The following is a 16,983-nucleotide window of genomic DNA, read 5'->3' as shown; positions in this document are numbered from 1 at the left end:
GACTAGCCGGCCTGGCTTGAATTATAGCTATTCTAATCCCTCTGGATACAATTTTAAATTAGGTTTGACTTTGGGTGTTTTAATTGTTTTTTAATTGCTTTTTGCTGTTTTAATTGATTGATTATTTATTTATTGTGTGTGTATAATGCTTTTTGTATATCTCCTCCTTGTCATTGTCATTATTTGTTATGTAGTAAATTTTACGCCGCCCCGAGTCCCTTGGTGGAGAGGGTGCGGCATATAAAAATGATTAATAAATAATAAAGAAAGAAAGAAAAGGAAGGAAGGAAAGAAGGAAAAGAAGGAAACAGGCGAACGGATGAGAGAAAGGCAGGAAGGCAGGATATCCTTAATCACATATAACATATTTTTCTGCACTTTCTTCCACCAGCAACAACTCTGCTTTTTGCTCTTTACTCCCCCAGTATCTCCCCACAGTCAGTCAATGAACCCCCTGTCTATTTATTGTGCTCCTCAGATTAATCCTTGAAAACCTGCAGCCCTCATATCTCTGCATGAAGTTGAACTACCAGGGAACTCCTTGTACCTTTCCAGTTTTTCCGCAGAAGAAGCCAAGTGACTCTGAATTTCTGGAGAACATTTCCACCGCAGCCTCCTTGGAGCTGGAAGCTCACTCACAGAATCTGCTCTGACCAGTTTCTTTGCTCCTTCGTTCCTGTTCATAGAGAAGTAGAGGAGTCCAGTGTTTGGTTGGTTGATTCATTAGTTTTGTGACCTGCCTTTCTGAATCAACTCAGGGAAAGTCTCCCCATATATTATGGCTTCTGAGTCAGAACTACTTTGACAAATTACAGGAAATATTTTTTTTTCTGTCTGAAATAAGAGGTTGAGCTTGGTTCTTGGTTTCTATGTAGGATGAATCTCACCCTCAAAAATATGGAAGCTGTTGTCTTTTGTGGCAATAGCTTCTTTTTGTGTTCGTCTCAGTCTACCTTACAACCCTCAGATTCGTTGGTGGCCTTTTATCTGGTTCACTGACAAAAGAAACCAACATAGCACGAAGTCTCTAGAAGCTAAGTCCAACCTGAACTAGAACTTCCTCCCCCCCATCCCCTATTTCTCCTTTGAGTCAATAGCCTTAAATTTGGGATTGTTTTCTTTTCTAGTAAGTGCAACAGAATTTACATATTACTCGTTCCATCCCACTGCTTTTCTCCAAGAGGAGAAAATGCCTTCAGTAAGTATTTCCTTCCAAGATTTGGCCAAGTATGAAGGTGTCCATCATGTCTAGATTCTGCACAGCCTTACAAAAGGAAGTAATGAATAATAAGGAAGACATTCCATTAAGTGGAGTTGGCTTCAAGTTATTTCTGAAATCTGAATGTCACTGGAAAACATGCAATGCACACGTTGAAGTGAAAAGGCAGATGGTTTCTTAGAGCAGCTGAAGATAACTTACATATGCTTCAGCAAGTGTTCGATGCACTGCACAAGAATGATCCCATCAAATGGAGAGTGTTCACACACTGTTCCACAGACTCCATCTCGTCCTACGACAAACTTAGCAGGGACATTAAATTAAGCAGAAGTGAAATATGGATTTAGTAACTCTTGAGTTCAAAAGAATGCAGTACATTTTGCCTTAAAGATATCTGTTAGAGAAATAGACAAGCCAGTATTAGAACTGGAGGCTGGATTTGTTTTATGCATTATCACAGAAACATTTTTAAATTTCCCGGTGTAACAATATCCAAAGGTCTTAAACTTAACATAGTTGGATGATGTGAAATATCAAAAAAGTTGAAAGGAAGTGTAAAAGCATAAACATGTCATAGGTTTTTTAAAAAAACAACAACAGAGTGAATGATGCTCATGAAGATATTCAATAGGGAGTCATTCTACTCCTTTCCAAGTGTTCTCTCTTATCTTTACTTCCACACAGAATAACAGAGGTGGAAGATCTGTAGTCCAATCCCCTGCTTAAGCAGGAGACCCTATATTATTCGAGGAGCCAAAGAACAGGTGGTCAACCTATATTTTCCAAAGCCCCTGAAGACAGGACAAGAAGCAATGGATGAAAACTAATCGAGGAGAGAAGCAACCTAAAAAAAAGGAGAAACTTCCTAACAGTGAGGACAATTAACCAGTGGAACAGCTTCCCTCCAGAAGTTGGCACTGAAAGTTTATAACTGGAAGTTTTTAAGAAAAGGTTGGACAGACACTTGTACAGAATGGTATAGATCTCCCACTTGAGCAGGGGGTTGGACTAGAAGACCTCCAAGGTACTTCTGATTCTGTTATTCTGCTATTCCATGTGAAAGTGAAGATGTGAGAGAATGGGAAAATAGACTTCACAATTACCGTATTTTTCAGTGTATAAGAAGCTCCGAAGTATAAAACACACCTAGCTTTTGGGGAGGAAAACAAGGGGGTGGGATCTGCTTTGGAATCCCAGCAATTTGCTTCCTTACAACAAACAGAAAACAGTACAGAAGATATACACTGTTTGTGGTGTTACATTTCAGACTATACTTATACAGATGCTGTTAAAATTGATGTGGCTTTCTGGAAGTATACATTATTCTCTGCTATTTAAAAGAAGATACAATAGCACTGGGTCTTTTCAGATCAAGCATTTATTTTAAAAAATTTCTTCATTTTGTTAAGTTGTCTAGAACAATAATAAAGCAGTCTTTAAAAAATAAGTCTAATAATTTGAACATTCTATAGGCATTTATAGTTATTGACTTACCTTCTTGCAGCAAACAGCAAACAGCCCAATTAACACAAGAAAAAGAAATCTGCCTCTACCTCACAGCAATTTGCCTTGTGGAGCAAACAGCAAGTTTCACTTTCAGTTTAAGTGTCCCTCTGATCATCAGCTGTTTCAGGCTGCAGGATTGCTATAGCCTATTGTAGCCTCTGCAAGCCCCATTTTCCCTGTTTGCCCCGTTTGCTGCAAGGAGGTAAATTGCTGGGAGGCAGAGGCCAAAGGGTGGGGGACGGTGGTTGGGAGGGTGGGGCTACATTCAGTGTATAAGATGTACCCAAATTTTCATCCTCTTTTAGGGGGGAAAAGGTGCATCTTATACTCAAAAAATACAGTATGTATTGCTGGATAACTTGAAGCAAGTGATAAGTTGAAAAAAGAACCCGGGATAAATTCCAATGTTTCCTTCCTTTTCTCTTGTGGAACCATCTGCTTCCAATGAACCAGCGATCACTTCTAGACTGTTCTGTGAAGGAAGGAAGGAAGGAAGGAAGGAAGGAAGGAAGGAAGGAAGGAAGGAAGGAAGGAAGGAAGGAAGGAAGGAAGGGGAGGCCTTTAAAGACAGTCGGTCTGGTTGGGTCATAGCGGTAGAGAGGTGGGCTTTGTTGAAGACAGACCTCCTGCAGAAGGCACATTTGGACCCAGATCCATTTTTGGCTTCTTAAGCCTGGAAAGGAAGCTCTTTTCTTTAAGAGTCCCACATTGTAGCCAGATCACAGGTAGTCATCGATGTCCGACCACAATTGGGCCCAGACTTTATGTTGTTAAGTGAGAAATTTGTTAAGTGAATTTTGCCCCTTCTTATGACCTTGCTTGCCACTGTTGTTCAGTGAATCACTGCAGTTGTTAAGTTAGTAACAGGATTGTTCAGTGATTTTGACTTTCCCATTGACTCTGCTTGTCAGAAGGGGATCCCGTGACCCCAGGACACTGCAGTCATCATAAATATCAACCAGTTGCCAAGCATCTGAATGTAAAGAACATGGCCATGGGATGATGCAATGGTCATAAGTGTGAGAAAAGCTTGTAAGTCATTTTTTTCAATGTGATTTCGAATGGTAACTAAACACAGTTGTAAGTCAAGGACTATCTGTAGAAGATCTTCATTACCTCCCCCCATTCAGCCAGGGATCGTTTTGTGTGTGCTGTTCCCCTCTGCTGGTTGTGGGGACTTACCTGCATAGACTTATCATACCAGCGATTGGCGCCATTTCTAGGGTAGCCTCCACCATGGAGAAGCTGCAAAGCCCTGTTGGTGTCATTCAGCTCTTCTCCAGCTGGACTATCCAGGCAAACCAAGCACAGGCTTCGTTCAATCATATCAAGGGAGTCTCGGTTTGTAGAATCTAGAGTAGAAAACTATTTGCTCAGAATAATGGCAGACTATTCCTTGATTTTCTGCTCCGAGATGCAATTGTTATGCTTTGTACACACATTCTCTGAGAAGTCTAAGCGTGCAAGTATTTTGTTACTTCAGGATGAAGCCAGTGGAAGTTTAGGTTGAACAACATTTGGGTTTTTACCCATCAAGGCTGGGAGGAAATTAGCTCTCAATGCACTTTGATTGACTCCCCTCTACAAATTCATCTGCTGAACCTGGAAAGCACCAAATCTCTTTGGTAACTTGATGGATTTACGCCTGGACATGTAGTCATATGCATTTTATGAGACCGACATCTGAAATCAAATCATTCAAACTGGACATTAGATAGTCTTACAATCTAATCTTTGTGGGGTCCTTGATGCTCTCTGAGCTTGGTTGTTTTCTTGCAGACATTTCATTAGCCAACTAGATGACATCATCCATGTGAAAAGGGAATGGGGTTTACACACCCAAGCACTGATGATGTTGGCCAACTAAACTAAATGTCTGCAAGAAAACCACCAAGCTCAGAGACCACCAAAGACTCCACAGTTCAACCCTGAGTTACAGAAATTCTCTTCTACTGGTAATCTAATCTTTGCCTAAGGAAGCCTTGAAGCCTGTTCCACCTCTCAGAATTCCATGAGCAAATTCCTTACCTCAATAGGCTCACAATAGGAAATGTGAGCATTACAATTTATGAAAATAAGAAGTGTCTTTTTAGATGGGACCAGAGATCTCTCTTGTCTGGGATGAGATGGGTCTACTTGGGTATAGGAGGACACTCTGAGCCCACAGAAGGGGAGAACTTTCAGCAACCTCATTTCAGTTTTTGTAATGTGGAAACGAGGCCTAGATGGATATTTCTTAAAGAAGACATAATAGGTGGGCAGGCTCCTTTGAAATTGGGCTTTTTTGATATTGTCCCCAAAATTAAACCTGGGTATGATTTTAATCTGGGTTCAGATGTGGTCGAGAATTAAAATATGCCACCTGCTAAGAATGATTGGAGTGTTGCTCTGTAGGATTTCCAGACTTCTTGACAAGTTAAAAGGAATAAGTAAGACGGGCTTATTGGATTATTATTACTAGTGTTATCAGTATTGTTATTACTATTGTTGTTGTTATTACTGTTATTATTAGACTGTAGGCAACACAAGAAATCGCCAGGGCAAAGGGAAAAAGAAAAGGGGAATGGAAAAAGGCTAGAAAGGGGACAACTGCTGTTGAGGGCAACTCTGCCAAAGAACTGGATGATGGGGGTTGGGTGGGACTCCCAGGTGGCTCTCACTGACCTTCCATGAGGATCGCCCTGGCTGTGGCCCACTCCAGCCTTCCATCCGAGGTCAGGAGACCAATTGGAGGCAGTATCTCTTCCTCGGTCTCCGACATCTTAACTATCTTCCGTAACTGAGTGAAAAGGTCTCCTTCGCTGAGACGCCGGAAATTAATCACCACATCCAAAACAAAAAACTGCGGAGAAAGAATCAGGAATGAAAAGAGGAGGATGGTTTCATCTTTGAATCAAGGGACAATGGCTGCTGCCTGAAGGCCATTCTTCCCTTGCTGATGTCCTCCTGGAGGCAATTCACAACTCCTTCCTGCTTGGCCTACTCACTGTCTGCCCCCTCCCCATCATCAGCCTCTGAGCATCAACAAATGCATTCAGATGGGGTCAAAGCAAAATTGAACGAGGCATGTTTGTGCCACACATTGGCCAGCTAGACTGGCGAGACTTTTAATTCCAAGACATTGTTTTACAGTGGGGGAAGTGTGAGAGGCGGATGTCAAAAAAGTCAAAATGGTGGCTACAACCATACAAAGCGTCACCTTTTTTAATTTATGTTTGTACATGTTGAGCGTATAAAAAGGGGTGGGGCTCCCATCACATGATCACGGCTGCCATTTTGAGGCTTCTGAGATGTGGATTCACCATAATATAGAGTAGAAGTAAATAACTTTTTGATCCCTTTTTAAAAGTCCTATGGTGCTGTCCGGCTCCACTAATTTCGATTATAACTGGTCAAAAATTGCCAGCGCTGTTTCCCTTTGTTTTGGTGGATAACAGAACCAATTAGAGTAGAAATTTAAAATAGCTGGTAAAATCCAGTGTTTAGGGAAATTGGAATTAGAAGACCCAGACTAAAATCTTCACTAGATCACAGACTCATTGCATGATTGGGTTAATCACTTTAGCACAATACATTTTACCTTGCAGGATTGTAGTTGTGGAGATACACCTGTTTAATCTACCCCACAGTCATGTCTACCTTATTTTCCTCATGCACTATGTCTCAAAATCTTTGAGAAAACTTGGTTGGTAAATATAATTAAAAATTACTAACTTTAAAAAAGGAAAAAAAGTATAGCTTTCTCTGGAGAAAAAGGAAACACACAGAAAATCTGCCAATTTCAGTCTCAGTCTGTGAGGTCCTCAGGTTCTTGATTGTGACTCCAATCACCAAGAGTATCTTCAGTTTTGCTTTGATGGCCAAAAGTCAATTGAGAAGAAGGAGGCATTCATTTGGAACAAACTTTTCACTTCCTTTTTTATTTCTTCTCAAACTGTTTGTATGTTTTTGCCTCCTGAAGCTTCCCAAGAAAGCAGGGCTCTTGAAACTGCAGTTGTTCCAAAAGGAGCTTTTATTGAAAGGCTTGTGATAGCAAGAGGCAGGAACTAAATCTTCCCACTTAACGACCAGCAAATTTAAAGCAGTGCAAACAAAACCCCTCCCAGAGCACAGCGATGCAGAAACAGAAACTTCAGACAGAGTTCCCTCCAATCCTCCCCGCTCCCACCAGAATGCCAGCCTCCCAATAGAAACATATGGTACCTGACACTTATGGGTTTTGTTTTCACGCATTTTTTAAAAAATTCCAGCTCTATGGAGTTCAATCCCCAAAATTCTCAGCACTGGCTGCATTGATTGGTGAATTCTGGAACCTGAAGTTCACACATCTAATGATCACCCAGACGAGGTAAAACTCCCATAACCTGAATTTGCATACGATCTTGATCAATTCAAGAAAAGTGGGTGAGGGTAGATTTAAAAAAATAATAATAACGTAGGATTCAGATGCCCTCACCTGATTGTTGCAAGCAACAATGATATGATCTGGTTCAGGCATAATATTGCTTTTCTGGGACACAAGGGTGTCCTTGGTATGTCCTGGAAGACGATAAGAAGAGAAGAGTCCGTAGTATTGCTTCATACAAAGAGGGTGACCGGACAGTTGTCCACGAGCAAAATCCACAGGGAGTGCGTGGCTGGAGGAACAGAATAAGAGACAAAACATAATGTCTGTGTGTAAGGGTAGAAAGAAAAGAAATCTGATCAGATCAACTAGAACCATGAGAGATAAAAACAAAGTATTGGTAGATGGATGCCAAAGCCATCATTCTTAACATGTCCATGTTCCAACCATATACAATTCATGAATGAGCACTGGAGAAAACACAGTAATAGTCAATAATAAGGACCAAAAATGTCTACTTCTTCCTGTCTTGTAATCCTCTGCTGGACTTTGAAATCTCAGACAGAAAAATATGAGCGTGTTGCCATGCACGGCAGAGCTCTTTCCGCCAGAAACTATTGTAATTTTTTTTGGTGGTGAGGCAAGGAAGATATTAGATGGACTTAATCCTTTCTAAAGGACAGGCAAAATTGCTAGGACAATGTGATGTCTAATGATGTGTAAGCTGCTGGCTACGCCCGGTCGTTTGTACCAAGTCGTTTGTCTGGGTGGTCAGGAGCTACAGAGCCAGGGCCTGCGGCTGATGCTTTGCAATGCAAGGTCTGTGATTAACAAGGCCCCCCTCATCAATGAGTTGATCTCAGAGGGGGAGCTAGACCTTGCAGGGATAATGGAGACCTGGTTGGGCCACGAGGGCGGTTTGCCCCTCGTGGAAATGTGCCCACCGGGTTTCCGGGCATTTCATCAGCCCTGGGTAAGGGTGGTGGGGTGGCGGTAGTTATTCGGGAATGTTTGGAGCCGAGAGAGTTCACTGTTCCTCAGATACCCGGGTGTGAGTCCCTTGGTGTGAAATGGGGCCCAGGGAGGCAGTGGGGCTTGCTGATTGTATACTTGGCTCCTCGCTATGCATCAGCAGCTCTGCCCGAGCTCCTCGAGCTGATCTCGGAAACGGCAGTTGAGACCCCCAAGCTTCTGGTTATGGGGGATTTCAACTTGCCGTCGATGGGAGAGGCTTCTGAGGTGGCTCGGGAGTTCATGGCTTCCATGACGGCCATGGACCTGACCCAATTAGTTCAGGGCCCCACTCACGAAGGTGGTCACACACTGGACCTTGTTTTCGTATCTGAGCAGTGGACGAGTGATCTGGGAATGGGGGATTTAGTCATCACGCCCCTGTCATGGTCTGATCACTCATCTCTCTGGCTGAACTTCCCTGGCGCTACCTCCCACTGCGAGGAGGCGGAACCAGACTGTCTAAGCTGGTACCACCCCAGGCACCTGATGGAACCGGATAGATTCCAGACGGAGCTTGGGCCAATACCTATAGCCCTGACCCGCTCCCGGTCGGAGGACCTAGCGGCCGCCTGGAATAGGGCGGCGGCTGGGGCCTTGGACTGGGTTGCGCCTTTGCGACATCTCCTGCGGCAGCGATCCACCGGGCTCCTTGGTTTACCGAGGAGCTGAGGGTGATGAAACGCCACAGGAGACGTCTAGAGAGCAGGTGGAGGTCCTCACGCTCCGAATCTGATCGAGCACAGGTAAGAGCCTACTTGCGGACTTACCTTGTGGCATTAAGGGCGGCCAAACGTAGACATTGTGCCGCCCTTATTGCGTCCCCCGATAACCGCCCTGCCGCCCTGTTTCGGGTGACCCGCTCCCTCCTAGCACAGAGGACGTGGGGGGCACCCCTGCAGGGAAGAGCAGAGGAGTTTGGGGAATATCTGCAGGACAAAGTCGCTCAGATCCGGAGCGGATGGGCCCCCTTCAGTGGACCGGACGAGCCGTCAACAGCGAGTCTTGTGAGACCACTCTGGGAGGAGTTTGACTCTGTTGCCCCCGAGGATTTGGACAGGTTACGTGGACGGCTGCGACCCACCACATGTTCAAAGGACCCGTGTCCCTCCTGGCTGGTACTGGCATCCTGGGAGACGACACGAGGCTGGCTTCTGGGCCTGGTGAACGCTTCGTTGGGTGAGGGATCCTTGCCAACCGCCTTGAAAGAGGCGGTGGTGAGGCCCCTGCTCAAGAAGCCTTCACTGGACCCAACGGAACTAGCTAATTACTGTCCAGTCTCCAACCTTCCCTTTTTGGCGAAGGTTGTTGAGAATGTGGTGGCGCAGCAATTTCCACGACACCTCGACGAATCCGAATATCTAGACTCACGCCAGTCCGGTTTCTGACCCGGGCACAGCACGGAGACAGCCTTGGTCGCGTTGGTTGATGATCTCTGGAGGGCTTTTGATACCATCGACCATGGTATCCTATTGCGCCGGCTGGGGGGGATGGGAGTCGGAGGCACCGTTCTACGGTGGTTCAGCTCCTACCTCTCTGACCGGACGCAATGTGTGTTGACAGGGGGGCAGAAGTCGACCCTGAGGCCACTCTCTTGTGGGGTGCCACAGGGGTCGGTCCTCTCGCCCCTCCTGTTCAACGCATATGGGAAGCCGCTGGGGGAGATCATCCGTGGTTTTGGGGTTGAATACCATCTGTACGCTGATGATACGCAGCTGTACATCTCAACCCCAAACCACCCCAACGAGGCTGTCGAAGTGATGTCCCGGTGTTTGGAAGCCGTCGGGGTCTGGATGGGGGACAACAGACTCAAACTCAACCCCTCCAAGACTGAGTGGCTGTGACTACCGGCACCCCGGTTCAGCCAGCTAACTCCATCGCTGGCCATAGGGGGTGAACAACTCCCCCCTGTGGAGTGGGCGTGCAATTTGGGCATCCTCCTAGATGCCCGGCTGTCTATGGATGACCATGTGGCAGCCGTGGCAAGGGGGGCGTTCCACCAGGTTCGCCTGGTGCGTCAATTGCGCCCCCTACTGGACCGGGATGCCCTACACACGGTCACTCATGCGCTGGTGACGTCTCGCCTGGACTACTGCAATGCCCTCTACATGGGGCTTCCCTTGGGACGCGTCCGAAGACTACAGCTAGTCCAGAACGCAGCCGCGCGGGTGATTATGGGGAGCTCAAGATACTCCCACGTGACACCTCTCCTGGGCGAGCTGCACTGGCTACCTGTGGTTTTTCGGGTGCGTTTCAAGGTATTGATTACCATCTTTAAAGCGCTCCATGGCACAGGACCCAGTTACCTGCGGGATCGTATCCTCCCGCACACATCCCTACGACCAATCCGCTCTCACAGGGAGGGACTACTACTGGTGCCGTCCACTAGGCAGTGCCAGCGGGCGACGCCTAGGGGTAGGACCTTCTCTGTGATGGGCCCAACCCTCTGGAATGACCTCCCCCCCGACATTAGAACTACCACTGACTTCCGTTCCTTCCGTCAAAAATTAAAGACTCACCTGTTTCGATTAGCTGGCCTGGCACATTCTTAGTTTTTACCTCCCGGTGGATATATTTTAATGGGTAATTTTGGGTAATATTTTAACTCCTGGGTTATTAGAGCTCTTAATGTACTATATTTATTATTCTATATACAGTCTTGCAACCTCCTCCACCTACGTATTTAATTATTTAACTGTTTTATGTATGTATTTTATAACGCATTTTAGTGACTGTACACCGCCCCGAGTCCCTTTCGGGAGAGGGGGCGGTCTATAAATACGAATAATAAATAAATAAATAAATAATAAAATTGCCTACAATTTGGGAGAAGCTTGAGATGCTAAAATTGAATAATAGTATCATATTAACGTCTTATTCTAAGGACAGTAGAAAAATTAATAATTATAATGTTTTGTAAGCAATGTTCTCTAGAGACACTTGTAAAAGACCTTGTGCTAAACTAGATGGAAACAGCAGAATTGATGAATTGTTTGGCAAAATATCCTATCACTGCCTCCTCTGGAACAAAGGTCCCCCCCCCTCAAATCAAACTGTTGAGTCCCAGTGCTGAATCACTCAAGATGCATTTGAATAAATTCAAGGATTTTGAGCGCAGGTAAAAGCATCTCTCCCCCCTGCCCCCTCCCGATTGTTTCAACAAATTAAATCAACCCAATCAAATTCAAATCACATCAAATCCTATTTTATGGAGATGATTCAATTTTCAAATAGTTCTGGACAAATTTTTGACTCTGTTTAGATTGATGATCTGAATGGAATGATTTGAATTGGATAATAGCCTATCATAGTCTGGATTGAAGAAGATTTATTGAACAGATCTGAAGCAGGAATGGAAGGGAGTGCATTGTTGAGTTAAAGTGTAATCTAACACAGCAGGATCACTCAACACAAGACATAGCACGTGCAGTCTGGTTCAGCAATGCTAACAAACATACACTGGCCCTCAATGGAATGGCTATTAAAAAACTGCTGTGCTTTGGCAAATGATCATATCTATTCATAACAACATCTTAATTTCCATCCACACGGGTCTAGTTTTGTTATGCTGCTCAGTGTTATAACATCAGGATTTCATAAATCCTTCCTGCAAGGAACTGGAAATGGTTGCCTTTTGTTGCCAAACTATAATTCTGGGGTGCACAACTTTTCCAGGGCTGAAAAGGACCACACTTGGGCTTTTGAACATGATCACTGGAACCATCCTTCCAGGAGTAATGGGTGGAGACAAGGGCAAATGAACATTCTTTGCTTTTCATTTATCTTTTATTTTCATTCAACTGAAATGTCATTGTACTTCCAATTGTGTCTTCTATAATTTCCTTCATCTTAAAAAAAAAAGGAAGGGATGATGGGAGGATGGCCTTCAGCCCTGGGATCGTATGTCATTTAGCAACGTTGTTTCTGCCCAGAAAATACACTGTGCATAGAAACAGTTTTTGTGCTTTTCAGCTCTTCTAATCTTCAGTCTTCTTTCCAAGCAGTTCCAGAGTCTGGGACTAAAGTCAGATGTAATCTTGTTAATTGTTCACAATTTATTGTTCACAATTGTTCACAATTTATGGGACTTGCCCCTAAAAGCGGTACGTCTAAATTCCATCTACAATTCTCCTTGAAACATGGTTTACTTCGAGAGAGTGACTTTGTTGCTGCATGAACGCATCTCAGCCCCCTTTTGTTTCTGTCCCTCATTTAAGAAGGAATTCTATTTGTAAGAGACAAATGGTTTACCTGTCCAGCAGAGCTTTATAATCCAGAACTCCAGAAATGAGATTGGCCGCAAACCTAGAAGTCAAAATATAGAAGCCCTATAGGATTTCTGTAGCAAGAAATTATATACACATCATTGTCATCATCATCATCATCATCATCATCATCATCATCATCATCATCATCATCATCAAATTATCATCACTAAATTATCATGGTGGTCCTTTGCCAGCTGACAATCAAGGAGCAGCTTGATAGATTGTCCATCAGTATTAATTGATCTTATTACTTCCATTTTTAAATCTCCTCTGAAAAGGAATGGATGAGATTCTCGGCTAATTTGTCCTGCAAAGTAGGTTAGATTCCTGATATGGCGTGTGAATTCAAACCTAGGTCTTCATTGAATCCATTGTTTTAACAATATATTAAGGAAGTCTCTTAATTAAGTTTCTTGAGCCTCTTCAATTGCATTACTCCTTGAGGTGGGCCAGCCAGGAGATGCCTGTGGTTTAGCAAAAATGCAGCAGGACAGAGCTATTTTAACGCTCCCAATCCTCTCTTTCCCTCACAAATTCTTCCTACAAAAGGATATCTTTAATCTTACTTTATTTTTTTCCTGAAGACAGGCAAACAGGATCATGGGTTAAAAGGCTGTAGAGATTCTCAGTCATCTAGGTCATGGTTGTCCCATGACACATGAGGACATAGATAAACCTCCAAATGCTTCAACAACCCTCTAAAAGGATGCAAATGACCAGCTGTCTGCATGGAATGTAAATCCTTCCATTCCCCAGCTCTGACATTCCCCTGTCAGTGCTGAAGAAGGTACTTGGATGAGAAGTGAAATGTCTTCAAAAAAACCCCAAGAAAGTTCAGTTGTCTCCTGAAAAACCACCTTTTGGAACAATCATGAGCTGGATGACTGGGAATCTCTACAGAATTTAGCTATACAATTTGGGATGAAGGCCCTTTGAATGGTGTGGGAATAGGAATGGATTTCCAAAGGAAACATTGCAGACCACAGGAACCAGGAGTGCTACTCCGGTGACCCTGAGGACACAGATAAACCTCCAAGTGCTTCAACGACCCTCTGAAAGGATGCAAATGACTTAGCTGTCTGCAAGGAATATAAATCCTTCCATTCCCCGTCATCCTGTCAGAGCTGAAGAAGTTTCTTGGGTGAGAAGCGAAACATCTTCAAAAGAACAAGCAAGAAAGAAAGTCCAGTTGTCTCTTTAAAAAGCACCTTTGGGAGGATCATGGATTGTTTGTTTCAAGCCAGCTTTCATTTAGGCTAGCCTTAACTACTAATGCTTTATGATACTGTGCAGACTGATATTTTGGATGCATTCTCTGTTTTTCTCTGAACAATTTTTAAATTACAATTGTCTTATTGCAGTTCATATCTGGTCAAGATTGTGTCTGGACAGCATTTTATGTTTCCTCCTCCTAGTTTAAGGTTTCTCTATAGGGCTCCAGCAGACGGAGGCCTTTTCCAGGTCAGGATCTGTGCAAATAACAGATGCAAAGCAGGAAAAAAAAATAGCTGCCACAATGAAGCTATTTAGTTTATAGACAAACCAGCACTGATAATACCTTTTTAAAAGATTCTGAAGAAGAGCTTCTGGTCAGGGATGTCATTCTGCATGTCAATAACATTTGCAGATCTAATGATTTAACCAGCATACATTGGACTCAGGGAGGGCTAATTGGAAAGCGGAGGCTGAGATGCAACTCAGATGGAAATGGAAGTTATATGCAGAGCTGTCGTCCTTGTGCCTCATGACAGAATAAATAAGAAACAAGGCTTTGAAGACTTCACTAGCATTGGAATTCGTAGATTGCACTCAAAGTAAAAGGAGATGAAGCATATAATCCCATTAGCAGAACAATCTCGATCAAGGCATTTAATCAGAATTTCAATATTTTCAAATTGCCTCTGTACTTTAGAAAATGCTATCTAATATGACCAGCAACTTATATTCAGGGAAGCCTTGTTGTAATAAAAAAGAAGAAATATATCTAAAAACATTTTTTTAAAAAGGAACTTTGGAAATTTTTAAATGAAAAGTCTCCTTTAACTTTGTCTTGATTTGAGGTGGCTACATGGATGTGGCAGCTACTTCTTCCAAATACTAAGATTAATCTTCTTTTTGGGGGATCAGCCAAGCTTCTTACAATATTAGAAGCTATCTATTACATTTTGTACCTATTTCAACATTTGAATTCTTAGGCAATATTATTAATTGAACAGAATTAAGGGATGGCCAGGACTTGCTAGAAAAATACACAGAAAAATTTACTATATTTTTCGGAGTATAAGACACACCAAGGTTTTGAATTAAAAAAAAAGTTTTTGCACTCTGCAGACCTCCCAAAAGTGGTCAGTTTTTCACGAAAACAGGCCTGTTTTTTTTCAAATAAATGGCATGCTCCTGGGGGCTGGGGGGGGGAAATTGAGCAAAAAATGGCTCATTTTTTGCTCATTTCTGCCCTCTCCAGCCCCCAGGAGCACTCTGCAAAGCTCCTAAAGGCTGTGCACGGCAATTTTGGTGGAGGGGGTGGGGTTTCAGGAGGCAAAAAATATATATGCTGTATTCAGTGTATAAGATGCACCCAGATTTTCAGCATCTTTTTTGAGGGAAAAGGATGCATCTTATACTCCGAAAAATACATTGCATAGGAGAGAGAGAGAGAGAGAGAGAGAGAGAGAGAGAGAGAGAGAGAGAGAGAGAGAGAGAGAGAGAGAGAGAGAATAAGTATAAGTATAATCTTTATTGTCATTGTACTAAGTACAACCAAATTGGTTAGGAGAGAGAGAGATTCAATAGATCTGAGAGAGAATCCTCTCTGTAGAGACCCCAAGAAACAAGAAAAGATCTTTTCCTCAACTTGCTGCCTTCCAAATACGTCAATAACTCCTAGAAACCCTGTAGTCTAATATTGATCTGGATAGATCAGTTATAAAATAGCTTCTTATGTTACTTCTATATATTGTGCCATGTTGCTTAATTTATAATGTTAAGACTGCAATGCTAATTATATTTACCTGGAAGTTACCAATGGGACTTATTTCTGAATAATTATTTTAGTTTCCACCTTAACCTTAAGATAATGGTTTTCTTGGCATCACTGTGTTAATGAATACTTAATTTTGTTCCAAAATCATGGGAATATATTTTAATCCTTGGATTGGCAGTCATTAAATATAAGAATTTGGATTTAGAGATGGTAATTTCAGAATATCAAAGCATGTAAAATTAGCCCTAGATTCACTGCCACATATCTGAAGACTATCTAAATTGCTCGTTCATCCAAATCGTCCCACAATGATACTCATAATATATGAAAATGTCTAGGAACCATTTGTGTCCTATTAAAATAACCTTCTTTTCCATTAGTGCTTCATACGGATCCCACTTCAGGTTTTAAAAATGGCTAGCTTAAAATCCCAATGGTTCACCAAAGCACCTCTATTTTAACTCCACAATTCTGGGCAAGCTACAATCCAAAAGGCAAATGTTTTAGTTGCTCGGGCATTGCAATTTGTTGGAGTCTTCAATCCCGTCTGGCAGTGGCATCATTCAAGCAAAAGAGAAATGGGCCTTTGGTAGACAGGAGGGTCCAAGAGATATTTACAGGGGGGGGGGATAAACCATAAGTAGCAGAAACCATTTCCAGTCCAATTGATCTTCCCAGATCATTTTAATTTCCGAATCTATAGGTAAAGGCAGACACAATGAATATGTTTTTCTTGAGAAATGCGATTCTTAGCCTCCAGTTTAGAGCATTAGTGGAAAATATCATAATATCTCTGTTTTTGATATTTGTTTATCTGTTCTGACAAGCAGGCCAGTGTGTGTGTGTGTGTGTGTGTGTGTGTGTGTGTGTTTATACTTACCCATTCATACATATAACAACTACTCATTTCATTGTTCAGCTGGAGCTGTCTGTAGTTTATCTATTTTTATTGCTTTTATTTTACATGTCATTGTGATTTTATGATGCTGCTTGTGACTAATGTCTCCAGACAATGGAAAATGAATCAGAGGGGTGGGATATAAATTATCTAATAAATATGAAAAATAACCAAAACAGAGTGAAGGAAGAAAAAGCTGCTTCCATTTTCAACACAGGCTTATTTAAAGCAACATAAAGTGCAATCCTAACATGCTTCACCCTTTTAAAATTCAGTGGGGCAGGCCAGAATCTGGCTGGGCTGTAGCTGAGCTGGCATTAAAAAGAGTTTGCTTAATTGGTAGGCTGATGTCAGGCAGAGAGACGAAGGAGCCACTGGGGACTTGAAAGTTAAACCCATGAATGTCCCATGAATGAAGGTGTCCATTTCGATTGAGGTCGATTCTTCAGACAGTGATAGGAACAGAAGGATTTGATATTCTTTCTGTCTATGGAGATTCTCAATCATCCAGGTCATGGTGGTCCCAAAGGTGTTTTTTTTCCCCTAAAGGCAACTGGACTTTCTTGTTTTTTTCTTTTGAAGACGTTTTGCTTCTCATCCAAGAAGCTTCTTCAGTTCTGACAGGATGATTGGGGGTGCAAGGATTTATACTCCTTGCAGACAGCTGGTCATTTGCATTTGACTCTAAGGACACAGATAAACCTCCAGGTGGCCTCAACAATTTTCTAAAAAGGATGCAAAGGACCAGCTGTC

The 16,983-nt window shown here is 42.8% G+C and overlaps 1 protein-coding gene across 1 annotated transcript in view; it reads right to left on the bottom strand.

The window, feature by feature from the left end:
- Nucleotides 1–16,983, bottom strand: part of CHAT (choline O-acetyltransferase) — a 50,851-nt gene that overhangs the window by 20,970 nt on the left and 12,898 nt on the right. The window contains exons 5-10 of the mRNA XM_081956326.1: nt 12,333–12,386; nt 7,182–7,362; nt 5,390–5,567; nt 3,908–4,077; nt 1,421–1,521; nt 548–676 (exon numbers count right to left, since the gene is read on the bottom strand). Of these exons, the coding sequence (XP_081812452.1) occupies nt 548–676; nt 1,421–1,521; nt 3,908–4,077; nt 5,390–5,567; nt 7,182–7,362; nt 12,333–12,386 (813 nt within the window). The remainder of the gene's footprint in view (nt 1–547; nt 677–1,420; nt 1,522–3,907; nt 4,078–5,389; nt 5,568–7,181; nt 7,363–12,332; nt 12,387–16,983) is intronic.

The sequence above is a fragment of the Natrix helvetica genome (genome assembly GCF_964273705.1).
Source record: "Natrix helvetica genome assembly, chromosome: 5".
In the NCBI taxonomy this organism is placed as follows: Eukaryota; Metazoa; Chordata; class Lepidosauria; order Squamata; family Natricidae; genus Natrix; species Natrix helvetica.
Note: the sequence above shows the minus strand (reverse complement) of the source record. Positions and strands in the feature narration are given on the sequence as shown.